The sequence below is a fragment of the Herpailurus yagouaroundi genome, unplaced genomic scaffold (assembly GCF_014898765.1).
Source record: "Herpailurus yagouaroundi ecotype Mexico unplaced genomic scaffold, PumYag 100, whole genome shotgun sequence".
NCBI classification, from domain to species: Eukaryota; Metazoa; Chordata; class Mammalia; order Carnivora; family Felidae; genus Herpailurus; species Herpailurus yagouaroundi.
In genome coordinates this window covers 48473319-48489993 of record NW_024412391.1, presented here as the reverse complement: position 1 = coordinate 48489993, position 16675 = coordinate 48473319, and the positions used below count along the sequence as shown (strand labels likewise).

The 16675-nt window shown below is 40.9% G+C and overlaps 1 protein-coding gene across 1 annotated transcript in view; it reads right to left on the bottom strand.

Moving 5' to 3' along the window:
• The window catches only part of RAPGEF5 (Rap guanine nucleotide exchange factor 5), a 232144-nt gene that overhangs the window by 106424 nt on the left and 109045 nt on the right, over positions 1–16675 (bottom strand). The window contains exons 8-9 of the mRNA XM_040472454.1: positions 13393–13466; positions 327–452 (exon numbers count right to left, since the gene is read on the bottom strand). Coding sequence (XP_040328388.1) covers positions 327–452; positions 13393–13466 — 200 coding nt within the window. The remainder of the gene's footprint in view (positions 1–326; positions 453–13392; positions 13467–16675) is intronic.

Below are 16675 nucleotides of genomic sequence, written 5' to 3'. Positions count from 1 at the left end.
CACAAACTATCTGATGGGCTGACATTCCCAAAGTCAAACTCGAAAGACATCAAATCAAAATCATAAATAGACATGCATCTGTACTTGCTTACATGTGTTCTTATATTTCTATGTGATTTACTTTTGGGAAGAGTTCTCTTATAAATCCAGTGTTATGAACGGCTGGCTTAGAGTTTTGAGCAGCTGTCATTTTTACCAAGGAGTATGCTTTTGGGGGGAAAAACAAAACTAAAGAATTTAAAGTATTTTTTTCCTTCAAACATACAATGAGGCAGAAACATTTTTCACCCCTTCAAGCCTGCATCCCCAAGAGAAAAAGGGCTTACGTGTTCAGATTTCTCCTGTTCCTTTTTGTCTGTCTGCAAAAACTGACAGTTTTCTCTTGCCAGCTTCTGAACCAGTTCAATTCGTCCGATGTCATCTCTCTCCTGGAGTTTGCACATCACTCCTGCCTTAAGAGTTGGAGAAAAAGCGAAGATATACTTAAATCCACAGTCCCAGGACATGACACCACTGGAAAATTCGCTTTATGATAAGCTCATCTCCTCTGTCGCCTGGAGTAAAGCATGGTCTTGGTAAAATATTTTGCCTTTGCAAAGTTGAAACTGTATTATTTTAACCTAGGAACGCCACAGCAAAAGTCTTCAAGTTGAGATCGTGTATCAGTCTACTTTAAGAGAGTGAAGGGCAGAGCAAACTAAGTCATTTGCTACTGAAGTGTGCTCCTGGTATGCCACTATTTGTTCCTGACAGCCCGTTTCCTGTTACATAAGCAAAGCCTCACAAGAGGTTAAAAACTCATGGGAAAGTTAGCCAGGAACCACTCTGACAAAAAAGGGTGAAATGATACAGAGTACTAAAAATACCAGTACACAAACTCCTAATTCTTTTACTCCACCAGATTATTCCATGTACAAACACACGGTGAACGAGAAGATCACACGATTTTTTTTTTCACAGCTGGAAAGTTACTATGGGGCATTAGCAAAACATCTTCAATGTCGCATGAAATATGGTAAAAAAAAAAAAGTTTATTAAAAATAAACTGGAAAAAGAAAGCTTAAAATGTCATCAGGGATTGGAAATGATCCATAAAGTATCACATTTTTTTTTGCCAAAGTACCTAAGTAAAAATAATATGAAGGAGGATAATCTAGGACTTTTATTAGAAAACAAGTGTATTCATTATAACACAAGTTATGAACTGTTCCTGCTCAAATTCTTTAAAAAATGGTTCATAGTGACGTATCAGAAAATGATCTAATGAAATCTGAAGTTACTCTTGGCAGGAACAATCAAAATTTTGGATTCTTGTTTTATCTAGTACAACCTACAGGGTTTGAACGGACTTAGCAACAGGACCAAATATGGAGAAGGGGCCAACAAGGATGCTCAACCTTATGGTCTTCATGGTTTGTGCAAAAGATACCCATTTTGTTGAGTGGGTATTGAAGAAATGGGACTATCCATGCCAAACAATGACTACATCTCTATTCCCACAGGCAAGGATAGCTTGTTATCTAGCAGTTTCTCCAACAACTAGGAAGGAAACAAAAAAATCCTTCACGTGGCCCAAATCAGATTCCCAGGGGACAGCAAGTGGAACTGCTCCACCAAAGTCAGCGATTTATTTTTAAAACATCCCTCACAAGTGGTCCTCCAGTTCATTTCCAAGACTTCCTTGCACAGGGATCGCTGGTTATCTTCAGACAGCCTTTGCACTGTTAGAGACCCACAACTGTTAGAAAGTCCCTTACCACACTAAACTCTGAAATCATTCAACGTCAACCCATGAGAACTAGTTTTACCTTTAAAAGCAACCAAAACGAGGTCTATTTCTCTTTCTTTTTCGACAGAGACAGTGCAAGTTGGGGAGGGGCAGAGAGAGGGAGAGAGAGAAAATCCCAAGTTGACTCCCCACTGCCAACACAGAGCCCAACCAGGGGCTCGAACTCATGACCTGAGCCAAAACCAAGAGTTAGATACTTAACCAACTGAGCCACCTGAAACTAGGTCTATTTCTTATCCAATATGACAATCTTTCAAATACTTAAACACCAGTATTTATTATATCCTTTTAATATTGTCCATATATAACCACCCCACCCCCCAGCTCCTAATTTTATTCATTCATTCACTTACCCAACAGTAACTTCGTTATGTGAGTAACAAACATAAGTCAGGAACTACAAGTTCTAGGAATATAGCACTGAACTACCATAACAAAAAAGCCCCACAGGCCATGAATCTTACATTCACTAGGGGATGAAGATTATGTAACATATATCAGATGGTAAGATATGATACGATGGAAAATAAAGCAAGGCAAGGGAGTAGAAGAAATGACTGGAGGTGTTATAAAGACAGGTGTGTCAGGGAAGGATTCTTTAGTAAAATGAGATTTGAATGGAAATGTCAAAGAAGCAAGGAAGAGGGGCACCTGGGTGGCTCAGTCAGTTGAGCATCTCATTCTTGATTTCAGCTCATGTCATGATCTCACAATTGGTGAGTTAGAGCTCTACATCTGGCTCTGTGATGACAGTGCAGAGCCTGCTTGGGATTCTCATCCTCTCTCTCTCTCTCTCTCTCTCTCTCTCTCTCTCTCTCTCTTTCTCTCTGCCCCTCCCCTCCTCACACACTCTCAAAATAAACCAACTTAAAAAAAAAATAAAGGAAGCAAGGAAGGTTCCAGGCAGAGGAATACAAGTGCAAGGTCCTTGAGGCTTGGATGTGCTTGGCATGTTGAGGGAAAAGCAACAAGAATGGCTTGTTGTTCAGCATGGCCAAAGCAGAGTTGGTAAGGGGGAGACTTACCCCCTCTGAAACTGCCAAAGAGGTGATGCGGGACCGCATCACATTGTTTCCATACAGGCTGGGTAGGGGGTTTGGTTTCTTTTTCTGAATGAAATGGAAATCCTTTAGAAGGTTTTGAATGTAGGAATGGCATCATCTGACTTACATTTTAACAAGATCATCCTGTCTTTTGGGTTGAGAAAACACTGTTGGGTGGGGAGAAGTAGCTGAAACCAGAAGACCCATAAGGGACTGGTTTTCAGAGAAGAGAAGTCTTGGAACTTTTAGTGGTGGAACTGGTGAGAAATGGTTAGAATTCGAATATTTTCCAAAGGTAGGGCAGCAATTGGGTTTAGCCTGAGCAACTGGGAGGGTAGGGTTGTCATTTACTGAGATTGGGAAGACTGGGGAGGAAGATAGCCCTGAGGTATCTAAGTGCTGTTGCCTGGTTGGCCACTTGGTGGCTCAGAGGGGAAGTCCAGGCTGGTGACAGGAATTTGGGAGACATCAGTGTACACAGTATTTAAAACCCGAGGAATAAGAGAGGTTACAATGCAGTGATGTAAACAAAGATAACAAGGAATCCGGGAACTGAGTCCCATGTTTGGATGCTGGAAAGATGAGTAGTCAGGAAACGGGACTAAGAAGGACAGGCTCCAGGAGGAGACCCTGGGGAGTAGTGAAGGGGTTTCAAGGAGAAGGCAAAGAAAAACTGTATCAAATGTTGCTACAATATCAAATAAGATGGACTGAAACGGACACTGAATTTGACAGCAATAATTGGTGACTTTGAATATAGCTTTTGTTTTGTTTTGTTTGTTTTGGTTTTTGGGGAACAAAATGGTGGTAGGGAAAGAAGTTGTATTAGCCTGGGTTCAAAAGAGAGTGACAACTCTTCTGAATTGTTACAAGCAACAGGATACTAGCTAAAGAGTGATCGCTTGCTTGCGTGTTTACAGTGATAGATATGTTGGCCTTTTAATCTTTATTAGAAATCATCCATCATGGAGGGAAATTTGATGATGCAGGAAGGAGAGAGGGCATTTTTAGGAGTCGTGTCCTTCAGACACGAAGAGAGCATCACGATCTACTCTCAGCGGGAGGATGGTGAATATGTCACTCACCAACACAGGAGGGCAGGTGAAGTACAGGGTAAATAGGTAGGCTGGCACATTTCATAGTGGGAAAATGGGGAAATTCCTTTCTGAAGGCTTCTATTTCCCAGAAAAATAAGTCAAGTTATTGGCTGAGAGTAGGGCCTGTGAGAAGATGTGGAGGCATGATGAGAAAAGAAAGCATGTAATGGTCATTTCAGTTGCAAAGTTTGGCCAACTTTTTTTTGTAAAGGGCCAGAGTGTCAATGTTCCAGGCTTAGTGGGCAATGTGGTCTCTGATGCAACTACCCAATTCTGCAGTTTTAGTGCAAAAGCAGAAGACACAATAGGTGAGTGAGCACATCTGTGTTCTAATAACGCTTTATTTACAAAAACAGGGAGCAGACTGTAGTTTACCCACTGACTTAAGAGGAAACAGGACAAGAGAGGCAGAATCAGACAGTCAAGCATTGCAAAGGGCCCCCTTGATTTTATTGTTAGATCCTTTTACCCATCCTAGCCATCCTCCTTGGAGGATATTTCTGTTTGTCAGGATTTTAATGGAGCCCATAACCTGACACAACACTATATGGGCTGATCTTGAAGAGGCACTTTTAATCAATAACAGAGAAAGTACAAGAGGATCAGTGGTGTTAAATATCCTCCTTTAAACTAAAAAGAAAAGGAAACTTTGGGGGAATTCCTATACACACATGATTAGCATCCTTTAAATGCTTTGACACTTCAAGGACTAAGTTTGTGTTAGGTTACAAAATTCATTTCTGTTAGCCAGCTAGAATTTCTTCTTTCTCCATCCACATCATCCTCACGGTGTTTAACATACTGTCTTGTTAGTGGAGAGAGGCGGCTCATGACCCTGTGACATTAGGACCTGCCCTGTGGTTGTTTATTCAGTAGTATGATGGATTAATGCTAATCTTTCTCTGCTCCCCAGTGCGGTGCCCTGTACAAAAGAGGGTGTGTATGCAAATGGGGCCAGGAAGGGGGATACACAAGAGGAAAATGTCTTGGGACTAAATAGACACACAGGACTGAACCTGTTACTTCTTCTTACCAACACAGGTGCCAAAGTTAACTGGGCTAAGCTCCCATGTGCTCTGATTTGAAGAGTCTTTCCTTTGTCTGTGGGTCTCATATATGTTTTTTAAATGACTGATAACATCAGGGTGGAACCGTGTAGAGAAAACTTAGAGACCTTGACTATTTCTTGGGGTTCTTGGGAACATGAGTTTTTAAGCAACTCTGAACATTTTTTATCATATGCATAGGATTCTAAATACAGACTTTTCTTTAATAAGTAAATCTCATTTTTTTTACCTTTTTTTAATTAAAAAAATTTTTTTTAACATTTATTTATTTATTTTTAATTAAAAAAATTTTTTTTTCAACGTTTTATTTATTTTTGGGACAGAGAGAGACAGACATGAACGGGGGAGAGGCAGACAGAGAGGGAGACACAGAGTCGGAAACAGGCTCCAGGCTCTGAGCCATCAGCCTAGAGCCTGATGCGGGGCTCAAACTCAGGACCGCGAGATCGTGACCTGGCTGAAGTCGGACGCTTAACCGACTGCGCCACCCAGGCGCCCCAACATTAATTTATTTTTGAGACACAGAGAGACAGAGCATGAACGGGGGAGGGTCAGAGAGAGAGGGAGACACAGAATCTGAAACAGGCTCCAGGCTCTGAGCAGTCAGCACAGAGCCTGACGCGGGGCTCGAACTCACATACCGCGAGATCGTGACCTGAGCCAAAGTCGGACGCTTAACTGACTGAGCCACCCAGGCGCCCCCTTTTTTTTTTTTTTTTTTACCTTTTTAAAAATGTTTATTTATTCATTTTGAGAGAGAGTGTGTGTGACAGCAGGGGAAGGGCAGAGAAAGAGGGAGAGAGTGAATCCCAAGTAGGCTTCGAGCTGCCAGCACAGAGCCCAATGTGGGGCTCGAGCCCATGAACCATAAGATCATGACATTAGCCAAAATCAAGAGCCAGACACTTCACCAACTGAGCCACCCAGGTGCCCTTAATGAGGAAATACATTTTTATTAGAGCCAGATACTTGGGTGCAGAAATTATGTATTTTAAACACAAAATGCTGTTACTTAAGAAAATGGGTTCCTAAGCAACTTAATTATTTCATATTTATAATTAAAACATCATATAATTAAAAAAGGAATATTGATGTCTTGATTTTCTGCTTTCTGCATAATTTCTAGGTACATTTTCGTAAAATCATCAATTCTACAACAGTGCTTCCATAACTGTCAAAAAAGGCTTTCAAGGAAGGTTATGAATGCTTCTTCATTCCCTGGAGAACTTGCAGCTCTGAGGGATGCCCATATATTCTAGATAGTTTCTAAGGTAGTCTTCTTGGGAAGTACCACACTATGCCAGATGTTCTCTGGGGCTCTCTTTCACAGCTCTGTAATTTAGTAATTTAATTCAAAAAACCCCATGAATTTATTAATATATTTTGGGAGCTTTGTTATGGTAGGAGAAGCAAGATAAGTAACAGCCCTTGATCTAGACTTTCACATTCTTGAACTACTTAATTTGTCTATATGAAATTAATTATAAACAGTTTACCTAACATTGCTAAAGCAGAAAAAAAAAAAGATTAATCTGTAACCGTCAGAAGAGTTATTTAAAAGTCTTATTTCAAGGTCTGCTTTGAAAAAAAAATCTCTGTAATGTATAATTAAAGCTATTCATATGATTTTCAGTATTTGAGGAGAGAAATGTTATGAATGTAAATTAAAGTCTGTTTCCTTTGCAAATGTAGTCCTAAAAATGTTAGGCCCCTTCTTTCAGTGGTAAAATGAAGCTTGGACAGGATCTGTCAGGAAAGGTTACAAAGATAATACATGAATAACCCACATGACAAAAGGTGAAAGAGCACAGGTTACGTATGAAAACATCATCTGCATTATCTTGACTTTAAAAATTACTTACTCTAAAACACTGAGATCAAACATCATGCAAAAGAGAAGGAAAACCAGGATCAAAGAGTCCACTTTTCAAGTAAGCACTTTTGCAACGCCAGAATACTACTTAATATGAATTCAAGGTGTTTGGATAAATACTTACTCATTACTACATAATAGGGTCATTTCTTTAACAATTAAATGTCACATAGAAATTCATAAAATAATTTTTTTTTGCTACTTTAAACAGAAAACTCAAATGATAAAACACTGATGAGTTGGGACAATATAGTACATGACTCAACTGTACGTATCTATTTCCTAAACAACAAATATTAAGAATCCTTTGGGCGCCTCGGTAGCTCAGTTGGTTGGGCGACTGACTTCAGCTCAGGTCATGATCTCACAGTTCGTGAGTTCGAGCCCCGCATTAGGCTCTGTGCTGACAGCTCAGAGCTTCAGGTTCTGTGTCTTCCCTCTCTCTACCCCTCTCCTGCTCACGCTCTGTGTCTCTCTGTCTCTGAATAATAAATAAACGTTAAAAAAATAAAAAAATAAAAAAGAATCCTTTCCAGGAAAATTCAGAAGCCAATTCACACTAAATAATAATAGTAATAATAATAATAATATAAGATTAATAACAAATAAAATATAATAAATATATATTAATACTGTAACATAATATGCAATATATAATAGAATATATTATACAGTAATTAACTAATTATAGTATTTATTATATAAGGATATATTAAATAACAAATTTGCAAATTAATAATAATGGTATTTTATTTTGTAGGGCAGCAGGTATTCATTTCTTAAATTCAGAGAGAGAAAGAAAACTATGAAAATTTCTTCTTTGTTGGGATAGAAAAATCTATCTTTTTTAAAAAAGTGTATTTATTTATTTTGAAAGAGAGACAGAGCAAGCAAGCAGGGAGAGGCAGAGAGAGAGGGAGAGAATCCCAAGCAAGCCTCACACTGCCAACTCAGAGCCCGAGGCGGGGCTCGAATCCTCAAACCATGAGATCATGACCTGAGCTGAAACCAAGAGCCAGATGCTTAACTGACTAAGCCACACAGGTGCCCCTATCTTTTTTTTTTTTTTTTAATGTTTATTTATGAGAGAGAGAGAGAGAGAGAGAGAGAGAGAGATCAAGTGGGGGAGGGGCAGAGAGAGAGGGAGACACAGAACCCGAAGCTGGCTCCAGGTTCTGAGCTGTCAGCATAGAGCCTGATGCGGACTGGAACCCCTAAACCATGAGATCATGACCTGGGCTGAAGGCAGATGCTTAACTGACTGAGCCATCCAGGCACCCCCCAAAATTGTCTTTTGATAATATAAAAACACACCCTTTCCTTTGGGAAAGGGCCAAGCTGCATCCACAGTGAAAAGTGCATGTGATAGAAACTGTGAGGCAGGTTTACAAATGCCCAGGGCATCACTAGCACAGGCCTGAGACCCCATGCTGGGGCATCACAGAGCCTCAGAAATGATTCAGTAACTCCTGGTTACTGTACAGGTGATACACCAAGTTCAGAGAGGTTCATTTCTCTGGTCCTCCTCTTTTCTGCAATTACATGTGTTAAAAAAACACTTTTTGATTGGACAGACCCATCCTATACAAACACTATATGAAACTACATCCTGCCAGAACATAGTGCGAGTAGGGAAGGAGGCAGAAACCTTATTATATGGACTTAATAACTATTATTTCCCTCAAATATTTTCAGGGGCACCTGGGTGGCTCAGTCGGTTGGGTGCCCCACTTTGACTCAGGTCATGATGTCACGGCTTATGAGTTTGAGCCCTCTGTCGGGCTCTGTGCTGACAGCTCAGAGCCTGGAGCCTGCTTGAGATTCTGTGTCTCCCTCTTTCTCTGTCTCTCCCCCACTCACACTCGGGAGCATGCACACTCTCTCTCTCTCTCAAAAATAAACATTAAAATTTTTTTTTAAATTTTCTTAATCTGTTATACTGACATAATCTCTTCTGATAAAATTAAAAACTACATTGTCATACATTTACATAGCTGATGAAGTCAAAGATTCATTGATTTCATATACTTGATTCCTTGAATTTTCAGACTAGAGTCGGGAGGACACCAATATTTTGTCTTGTTTTGACCTGAAATTAAAGCTCCAGTTTGTAAACATTACTGACCATACTGCTAAGCTGGGCAGCAAAGTAGACAAATAACAAAGAAGAAAAAAAGGCAAATTCTAATAAATTTCAACATAAAGGATTTTCAGTGGTCATCTGTTTTCTATAATAGCTATCCCAGCCTTAAATAACAGCTTTCTTCAGTATATTAAAAAGAAGTCACATTTTGGCTATTGGAAAATTAATCATCAAATATTTGGCAATTACTGTACATAATTAACAGTTACCATCACTTAATATTAAGATGATTGATACAAATGGAAGAGAGGAGACAACAAAAATAATTCCTGAATCCAGGGGTCAATGGCGACCTGAAGCAAAGCAAGAATTTCCAAAGTTCAATACATTATAAATTACTCATTGAAGATCTCATTAAGAGCCAGAAACTAGAACCTGGCAAAAATTCTATACATTTTGATAAAAATTCTTTAATCCTTTAGTCCTGTATAAAGAGTGATAAAGAGGGGCGCCTGGGTGGCTCAGTCAGTTAAGCGTCCGACTTCGGCTCAGGTCACGATCTCGCGGTCCGTGAGTTCGAGCCCCACGTCGGGCTCTGGGATGATGGCTCGGAGCCTGGAGCCTGTTTCCGATTCTGTGTCTCCCTCTCTCTCTGCCCCTCCCCCATTCATGCTCTGTCTCTCTCTGTCTCAAAAATAAATAAACGTTAAAAAAAATTACAAAAAAAAAATAAAGAGTGATAAAGAGGGGCACCTGGGTGGCTCAGTCGGTTGAGCACCTGACTGCGGCTCAGGTCAGGATCTCACGGTTCGTGAATTCGAGCCCTGCATCGGGCTCTGTGCTGACAGCTCAGAGCCTGGAGACTGCTTCAGATTCTGCATCTCCCTCTCTCTCTGCCCCTTCCCCGCTCATGCTCTATCTCTATCTCTCAAAAGTGAATAAACATTAAAAAAAAATTGTATAAAAAAATAAAGAGTGATAATCAAGAGTTTAGATTGTTTCTCTACGTGTATGTATGTGTGTGAAGATAGCATATATAGAGAGAGACTAATACTGCAACCCAACCATGTCAGATACCTTAAATATTCAAACCAGAGAGCAATGTGATAGACGATGATAATGGTAACAACTCATAGAGGCTCACTTGTTTGAGTACTTACTATGTGCCATCCGCCACTCTGTCTCACATATATTCATCTAATCTTCAACTCAGCAATCATCCCCATTTTACAGATGTTAGAAAGGCGGTTTAGTATAAGCGTTGAAAGCCAGGATGTCAGAGCCAGACTGTCTTGGTCTGATTCCTGGCCCTGCCACTTACCAGCTCATCTGTGAAGTGGTGGTCAATACATTCCCTACTTCATAGGGTTCACTGTGGAGCGGAGAAAACAAAGAGCGTAGGAGAGTGTTTACGGCATCCGCATTGCTGCACGAGTGAACTCTCAATGCTATTTCAGTACAGGACTCTCTCGCCCAGGAGAGGAGAATAACCTGCCCAAGGTTACAGTGGCAGAGCCCAGAGGAGAACCCAGGGGTCTGGCCCCAGAGGCTGCACTCCACACCTCCCATGTGCTGCCCAACATACAAACTCTGATGTGCCAGGATTCCAGGCATTTTCTGTGCGGTATCATTTCAACCTCAAGACAACTTTATAATATCTCTGCTTTACAGAGGCGAAAATCAAGCGTGCCGGTCACTTGCAGGGACTCTGCATGCAGGGACACTATGGTGACAACAATGCTGATGCTATACCCTGCAGCAGCCCACAGGTTTAGCCGCTAAAGAACTTGTGTAAAAGCACAGGCTAGGAAGAAGGGCTGGGAAGCAAACCGGAGTCTACGTGCTCCCTTCACTCCACCCACACGTCACTGCATTAAAGTGGGAGTTTCTTAAGCAGGAAAGATATTTTTAGTGAGAAAAGGAGGAAAGGAGCTAACACATGAGGAGAGAACTAGAGTTTTATGGCAGGTGGGAAAGCTGTATACAAGACCCAGTCTTGCCATCTTAACCCTTTACATACCCAAAGTTTTCAACAGCGTGAGGGCATTTTTCCCATAGTGGCATATTTTGTCACCGATAGGGAGGGAGTCGGAAACCAATTTCTACTTAACTTGCTTAAAATATGCTCTGGAGGGAAGACTGCAATACGGTGAAATAGCACAGAGCATGGCACATAGATGCTCAATCCATTATATGTACATACACTAAACACTAAATTAATAAATTTTGGTGTCAAGGGCACACATGTGCACACACATACATTTATTTCTAACTCTGCCTCGGTGTTTGATGGTAAAATTCTCAAAGTTTTCTTTGAGCTCACCCTACCTGACTTGAACTACTGAGGATGCTACTCAGAGCATTTGGAAAGACGGACCCGCAGAATTGAACTGAAAACTGGTGCTTCTACGGTGGTGGCAGGTCAGACTTTCTTAGACACATCAGATGAGGTGACAGCTGCCTTCCTTCCTCTGTGGCCCTGGCCTGTAACACCCAGCATCATGCCTCCAGCGACATTAACCTTTGCCTTTCAAACTAAACAGAATCTGTTCCTGATCTAATCATCAATTCACTGGTTTCTTTTGGTTTCATGATTTCATTCCTCTGAGCACCCTGCAGATGCGTAGTTACAACACTGTTGGAGAAGAAAATCACAAAATCCCAAAAAGCCAGGTCTGCGTATCCTCTTGAGACAAAGAAATAAAATTGCATTAAAACAGACCTTTGCCCACAGAGTGAGTTCAAAAACAAAAAAATGAGTAACAGTTTATGTTTAGAAATATCTGTCCCACTAGTAATTTAATGATTTAAGAAACCTTTGAGGAAGTGTAGGATACACTAAGTTGGGGAATCCCTGACCAGGTTTCTTGAAAGCCTGAAATGCAATTTCGGTATGAACTTGAGGACTACAGCATTTTCAGTATGACCACATCAAAACAATTCCAAACAATTCCCTATATAAACTTACTGACACAGTACAGCCTGTGCCATCTTGACTGAAAAGGCTAACGTAATTATTTTTTTTTTCTATGGGAATGCAAATTGGTGCGGCCACTCTGGAAAACAGTGTGGAGGTTCCTCAAAAAATTAAAGATAGACCTATCCTATGACCCAGCAATAGCACTGCTAGGAATTTACCCAAGGGATACAGGAGTGCTGATGCATAGGGGCACTTGTACCCCAATGTTTATAGCAGCACTCTCAACAATAGCCAAATTATGGAAAGAGCCTAAAAGTCCATCAACTGATGAATGGATAAAGAAATGGTGATTTATATACACAATGGAGTACTACGTGGCAAGGAGAAAGAATGAAATATGGCCCTTTGTAGCAATGTGGATGGAACTGCAGAGTGTGATGCTAAGTGAAATAAGCCATACAGAGAAAGACAGATACCATATGGTTTCACTCTTATGTGGATCCTGAGAAACTTAACAGAAACCCATGGGGGAGGGGAAGAAAAAAAAAAAAAGAGGTTAGAGGGGGAGAGAGCCAAAGCATAAGAGACTCTTAAAAACTGAGAACAAACTGAGGGTTGATGGGAGTGGGAGGGAGGGGAGGGTGGGTGATGGGTATTGAGGAGGGCACCTTTTGGGATGAGCACTAGGTGTTGTATGGAAACCAATTTGACAATAAATTTCATATATTGAAAAAAAATTTTTTAATGTTTTACTCATTTTTGAGAGAGAGAGAGCAAGCACGTGAGTGGGGGAGGGGCAGAGAGAGAGGGAGACACAGAATCTGAAGCAGGCTCCAGGCTCTGAGTGGTCAGCACCAAGCCAGATGTGGGGCTCGAACTCGCGGACCCTGAGATCATGACATGAGCTGAAGTCAGACACTTAACCAACTGAGCCACCCAGGTGCCCCATGAATGTAATTATTCTGACTACAATCAACAGATACAGAACTTGGAAGGTGAAGTGCAATGGGTCAACCAAGCCAAGAATCTTCAAATGTTCTGATTTACATCAAGTTAGCAGTTGAGAGCACTAGGGTGGCTCAGGTCTTTATTCCTTGCGTTAGATGCTGGGCGTTGGCATAGAAAATTTGGCAAGTGAGGCGTCACACTCCTCTGTCTGGCCAAGCCCTGGCGGTCGACGCTGCCGGCTCGCAGATTCTTCTCCGCCATCTCCAGGGGGTGGTGTGCTCTAAGGTGATCTCTCCCGCTCCTTCACTTACTTTCCTTGCTTTCTATGGGAAGTGGAGTATGTCTGCCTGTCTTTCCCTCCCTCATGAGTCAAATTATAAGTATCATTAACAATTTAGGGCCCTTCTTGTGAAATGCCTCTTTATCAAAAGCAAGCACTTTGTTCTCAGTAGTATCACTATTTACAGAACACAGAAGGTCAAACCTGTATCATTTGCAAACCCCTGCGTTATCTCACAACTGTCAATGCAGACGACAAGGGTAACGAGGAACTGTCACAGAACTGATCATACCTGAGAATCTGGAACACCTTCAGCTTCTGACACAATTACGTGTTTGTCACCATTGTCTTCATCTTGTTCAATTGCTTTAAGCAAAGAAAAAGAAAAAAGGAATGTTAAAAACAATGTAGCATCATAAGAAAGCAGTTTTAGATAATTTCCTTTCAGATGGCAATTTGGCAAGAGAAAACAATGTTAGGGAGATTCACAAAATGTAAATATCAGTGCTATTTTTAATTATTTGGATGGAACTTTAATTGCGTCAGGCACTTCTCATGTACATTTTCTTGTTTATTAAATCGACGGCAGTGGAACAGTTTGCTCTCGTAGGTTCTTCACCTAAACCTGACCAGCATGTCAGTACTGTGCTTCATTCTAACGGGATTTAGGGTGTAGTTGAAGGCTTCTACCAAGTTGATCCGAGAACAGTACTTTTTTTTAAACAATGTGGGTTTCTTGGCTGGTAGTTTACAGTCATATAATAAAGAAAGCATAATTGTATATTTAGACCGCTCAGTGCATTGTTACCACAAAATTCCAAACTGGGGAGTCTTGAATCTACCTCTGCTCCTGTATCTTCCCAGCATCTCCCTATCCAAGTCCTTATCACCCCTTCTGCACTCAGGCAACAACCTCCTAACACAAAGCTCTTGATTCCACCCTCTCCTTCATACAATCCAGCTGGGGCACAATTGCTGAAATAATCAGTCTCAAAAAATATAACAAGTACCATGCTTTGGTCTATATTATCGCTTATCTTATCAAGTATAAATTCCCTGTTTGTCATTGAAGGTCTTCCTTGAATTCTCTAGCTTCCTCCTAACCTGCAACTTCACACTGACATTCAATACAACCCTGATCCAGGCGGACCGACTTGATTATTTTGCTCTTTGTACAGTTGGCTCTTTCACCCTAAAAATATTTCCTGAGTGGTGACTGTGTGCCTGGTACTGAGGCTACTCCTGCGAGCAAGGCCAATAAACCCTGACTTCATGAAGTACACATCCTGGCTGGGAAGAGAGACAATGAACAACAACAACTACTACTACAACTAACAATAACAATAATGATAATGGTAACGATAACAGTAAAAATAGTAAGATGGCATTAGAGATCATGAGAAATGGGGCAATGACAGAAAACCGACAGGGAGAGGTCACACTTGAGGGAGGGAGGCAGGGATGGCAGTCCCTGAAGAAGTGACACTTGGGGGGAGACCTCAAGGTTCAGATGGAGCCATCCATGGCAGGTGAGAGTGATAGGAGACAAACCCAGGGAAAGCACAGCCCAGCGTGAATCCAGATTTTAGCCTAAGAACATGGGAAAGCACAATGGAATTTTAAATTAGAATTGCATGATTTGATGTGTATTTTCCAAAGTTCTTTTTGACTTCTTTGTGGAGAACAGACTTAACAGAAGCGAGAGAGGAAATAGGGAGCCACTTAGGTGACTCTCGTTAATATCTTTTTTTTTTTTAAGTTTATGTATTTATTTGATAGCTAGAGCACGAGCAGGGTAGGGGCAGAGAGAGAGGGAGAGAGGATTCCAAGCTCTGTCAGTGTAGAGCCGGATGCAAGGCTCAAACCCACAAACAGGAAAATTATGATCTGAGCCAACGTCGGACACTTAACCAACTGAGACACCCAGGTGCTCCCAACTGCCGACATCGTGACTAGAAATGACAATGGCTCAGACCGGGGAGGTGGCAATGAGCTGCAGAAACATGGAGGATTTGAGCTGACTTTTTAGACAAAATGGACACCACTTGCCAATGAACTGAATATGGTTGATGGAGGAGAGAGATGAGGAGAAGAAGCAATCAAGGATAACTCCTAAGTAGAATAAGTTATTCCTATCTTCTGTGCCATTTATTCTTTTGCACTCTCCAACAAAAGCAGGGCAAAAATATTACCAACCTTACTGACAGTGAGGTCATGCACTGTACTTATGGGTTCACTTTGCATGGTTTTGTGTACCGAATACTGTGCTTTCCGCTCTATAGTTTTTAAAGTACCGTTTCATATTCCCTTTGCTTTTGTATGCCTTTTCCGCCTACTGTGAGGTGCTTACCACAGAGAGCACCTAAAATGCTGTGCACACCATATGAGCTCTGTAAAAACTAACTGGATGAACAGTTCCCTCCCCAAGTGCCCCCAATGGCACGGCTTGACTACGCCTACTTACATGAACTACTTCTTTCATAACTATTTATGAAAAAAGAGGGGAGGGAAATTCTTGTATTAAACTCCATGAATAACTAGCCTAACGCCTATCACTGAGCATCTAGGGGCAAAGCAGCAACAGCGGAAGTGGACAGAAGCTTTTCTTCTCTTTCCAGCAAAAAGTTCCATTTGTGCTTGTTCCAAGGGGCTCCCCTATTGCTACTGCTGCCCAATTATGAAGAAAGTGAAGACGAAAGAAAAACTCTTATGTTTTCTCTGAAAACCTAGAGGTGAGAATGCTAAGGGAAAAATACAGAGTAACATTGTAAATTCCGCTTAAAAATGCAATGGCTATGGAAGTTTTTACTTCTATTTGCCTTTTACTCAACTAATCGAAACAAGGGAAGTCTTTACCTGTAATGGGGAATAATTCTTCTTGAGGGCAACTAACATGGGACAAGTGCATCTACATGAAGTGTGAACCATACCTTGGCACTTGATTTACACTTTAATTTCAACATTTGCTCTTTGAAGTTTTAGTTTTTAATTTTTAAAAGTTTATTTATTTATTTTTGAGAGAGAGGGAAAGAGAGAGAGATCATGAGCAGGGCAGGGACAGAGAGAGAGGGAGATATAGAATCTGAAGCAGGTGCCAGACTTCGAGCTGTCAGCACAGAGCTGGATGCAGAGCTCGAACCCATGACCTGAACCGAAGTCAGACACACAACCGACTGAGCCACCCAGGTGCCCCATGAAGTTTGATTTGATACAAATGAAGAAAATTAAATTTTTGAATATTTTGCCTTCTAAATTCATGTTTTTGTTTTTAAAACAATATTCTGGTGTCTAGGCATTTATTATTGCACACTGACACGCAGGACAATGAAAAACAATTTCAGAATTGAGGGCTAACACTATTTTTTAAGATTTAGGCATGATTCTTAGTACATATACATAGAAACAAAGGAGAGGGGATTAGTATCAAAGCATAATTGGGATAAAGATTCAGTCCTGTATTTCTAGCTTATTCCCACACAACAATACTCCATTTCTCATCACATCTTTGAAAACCTCAAAATTAGTTGTGCAGCAATACAGTTCGATTCACAGAGCAAGAATCACAAATACAAGGA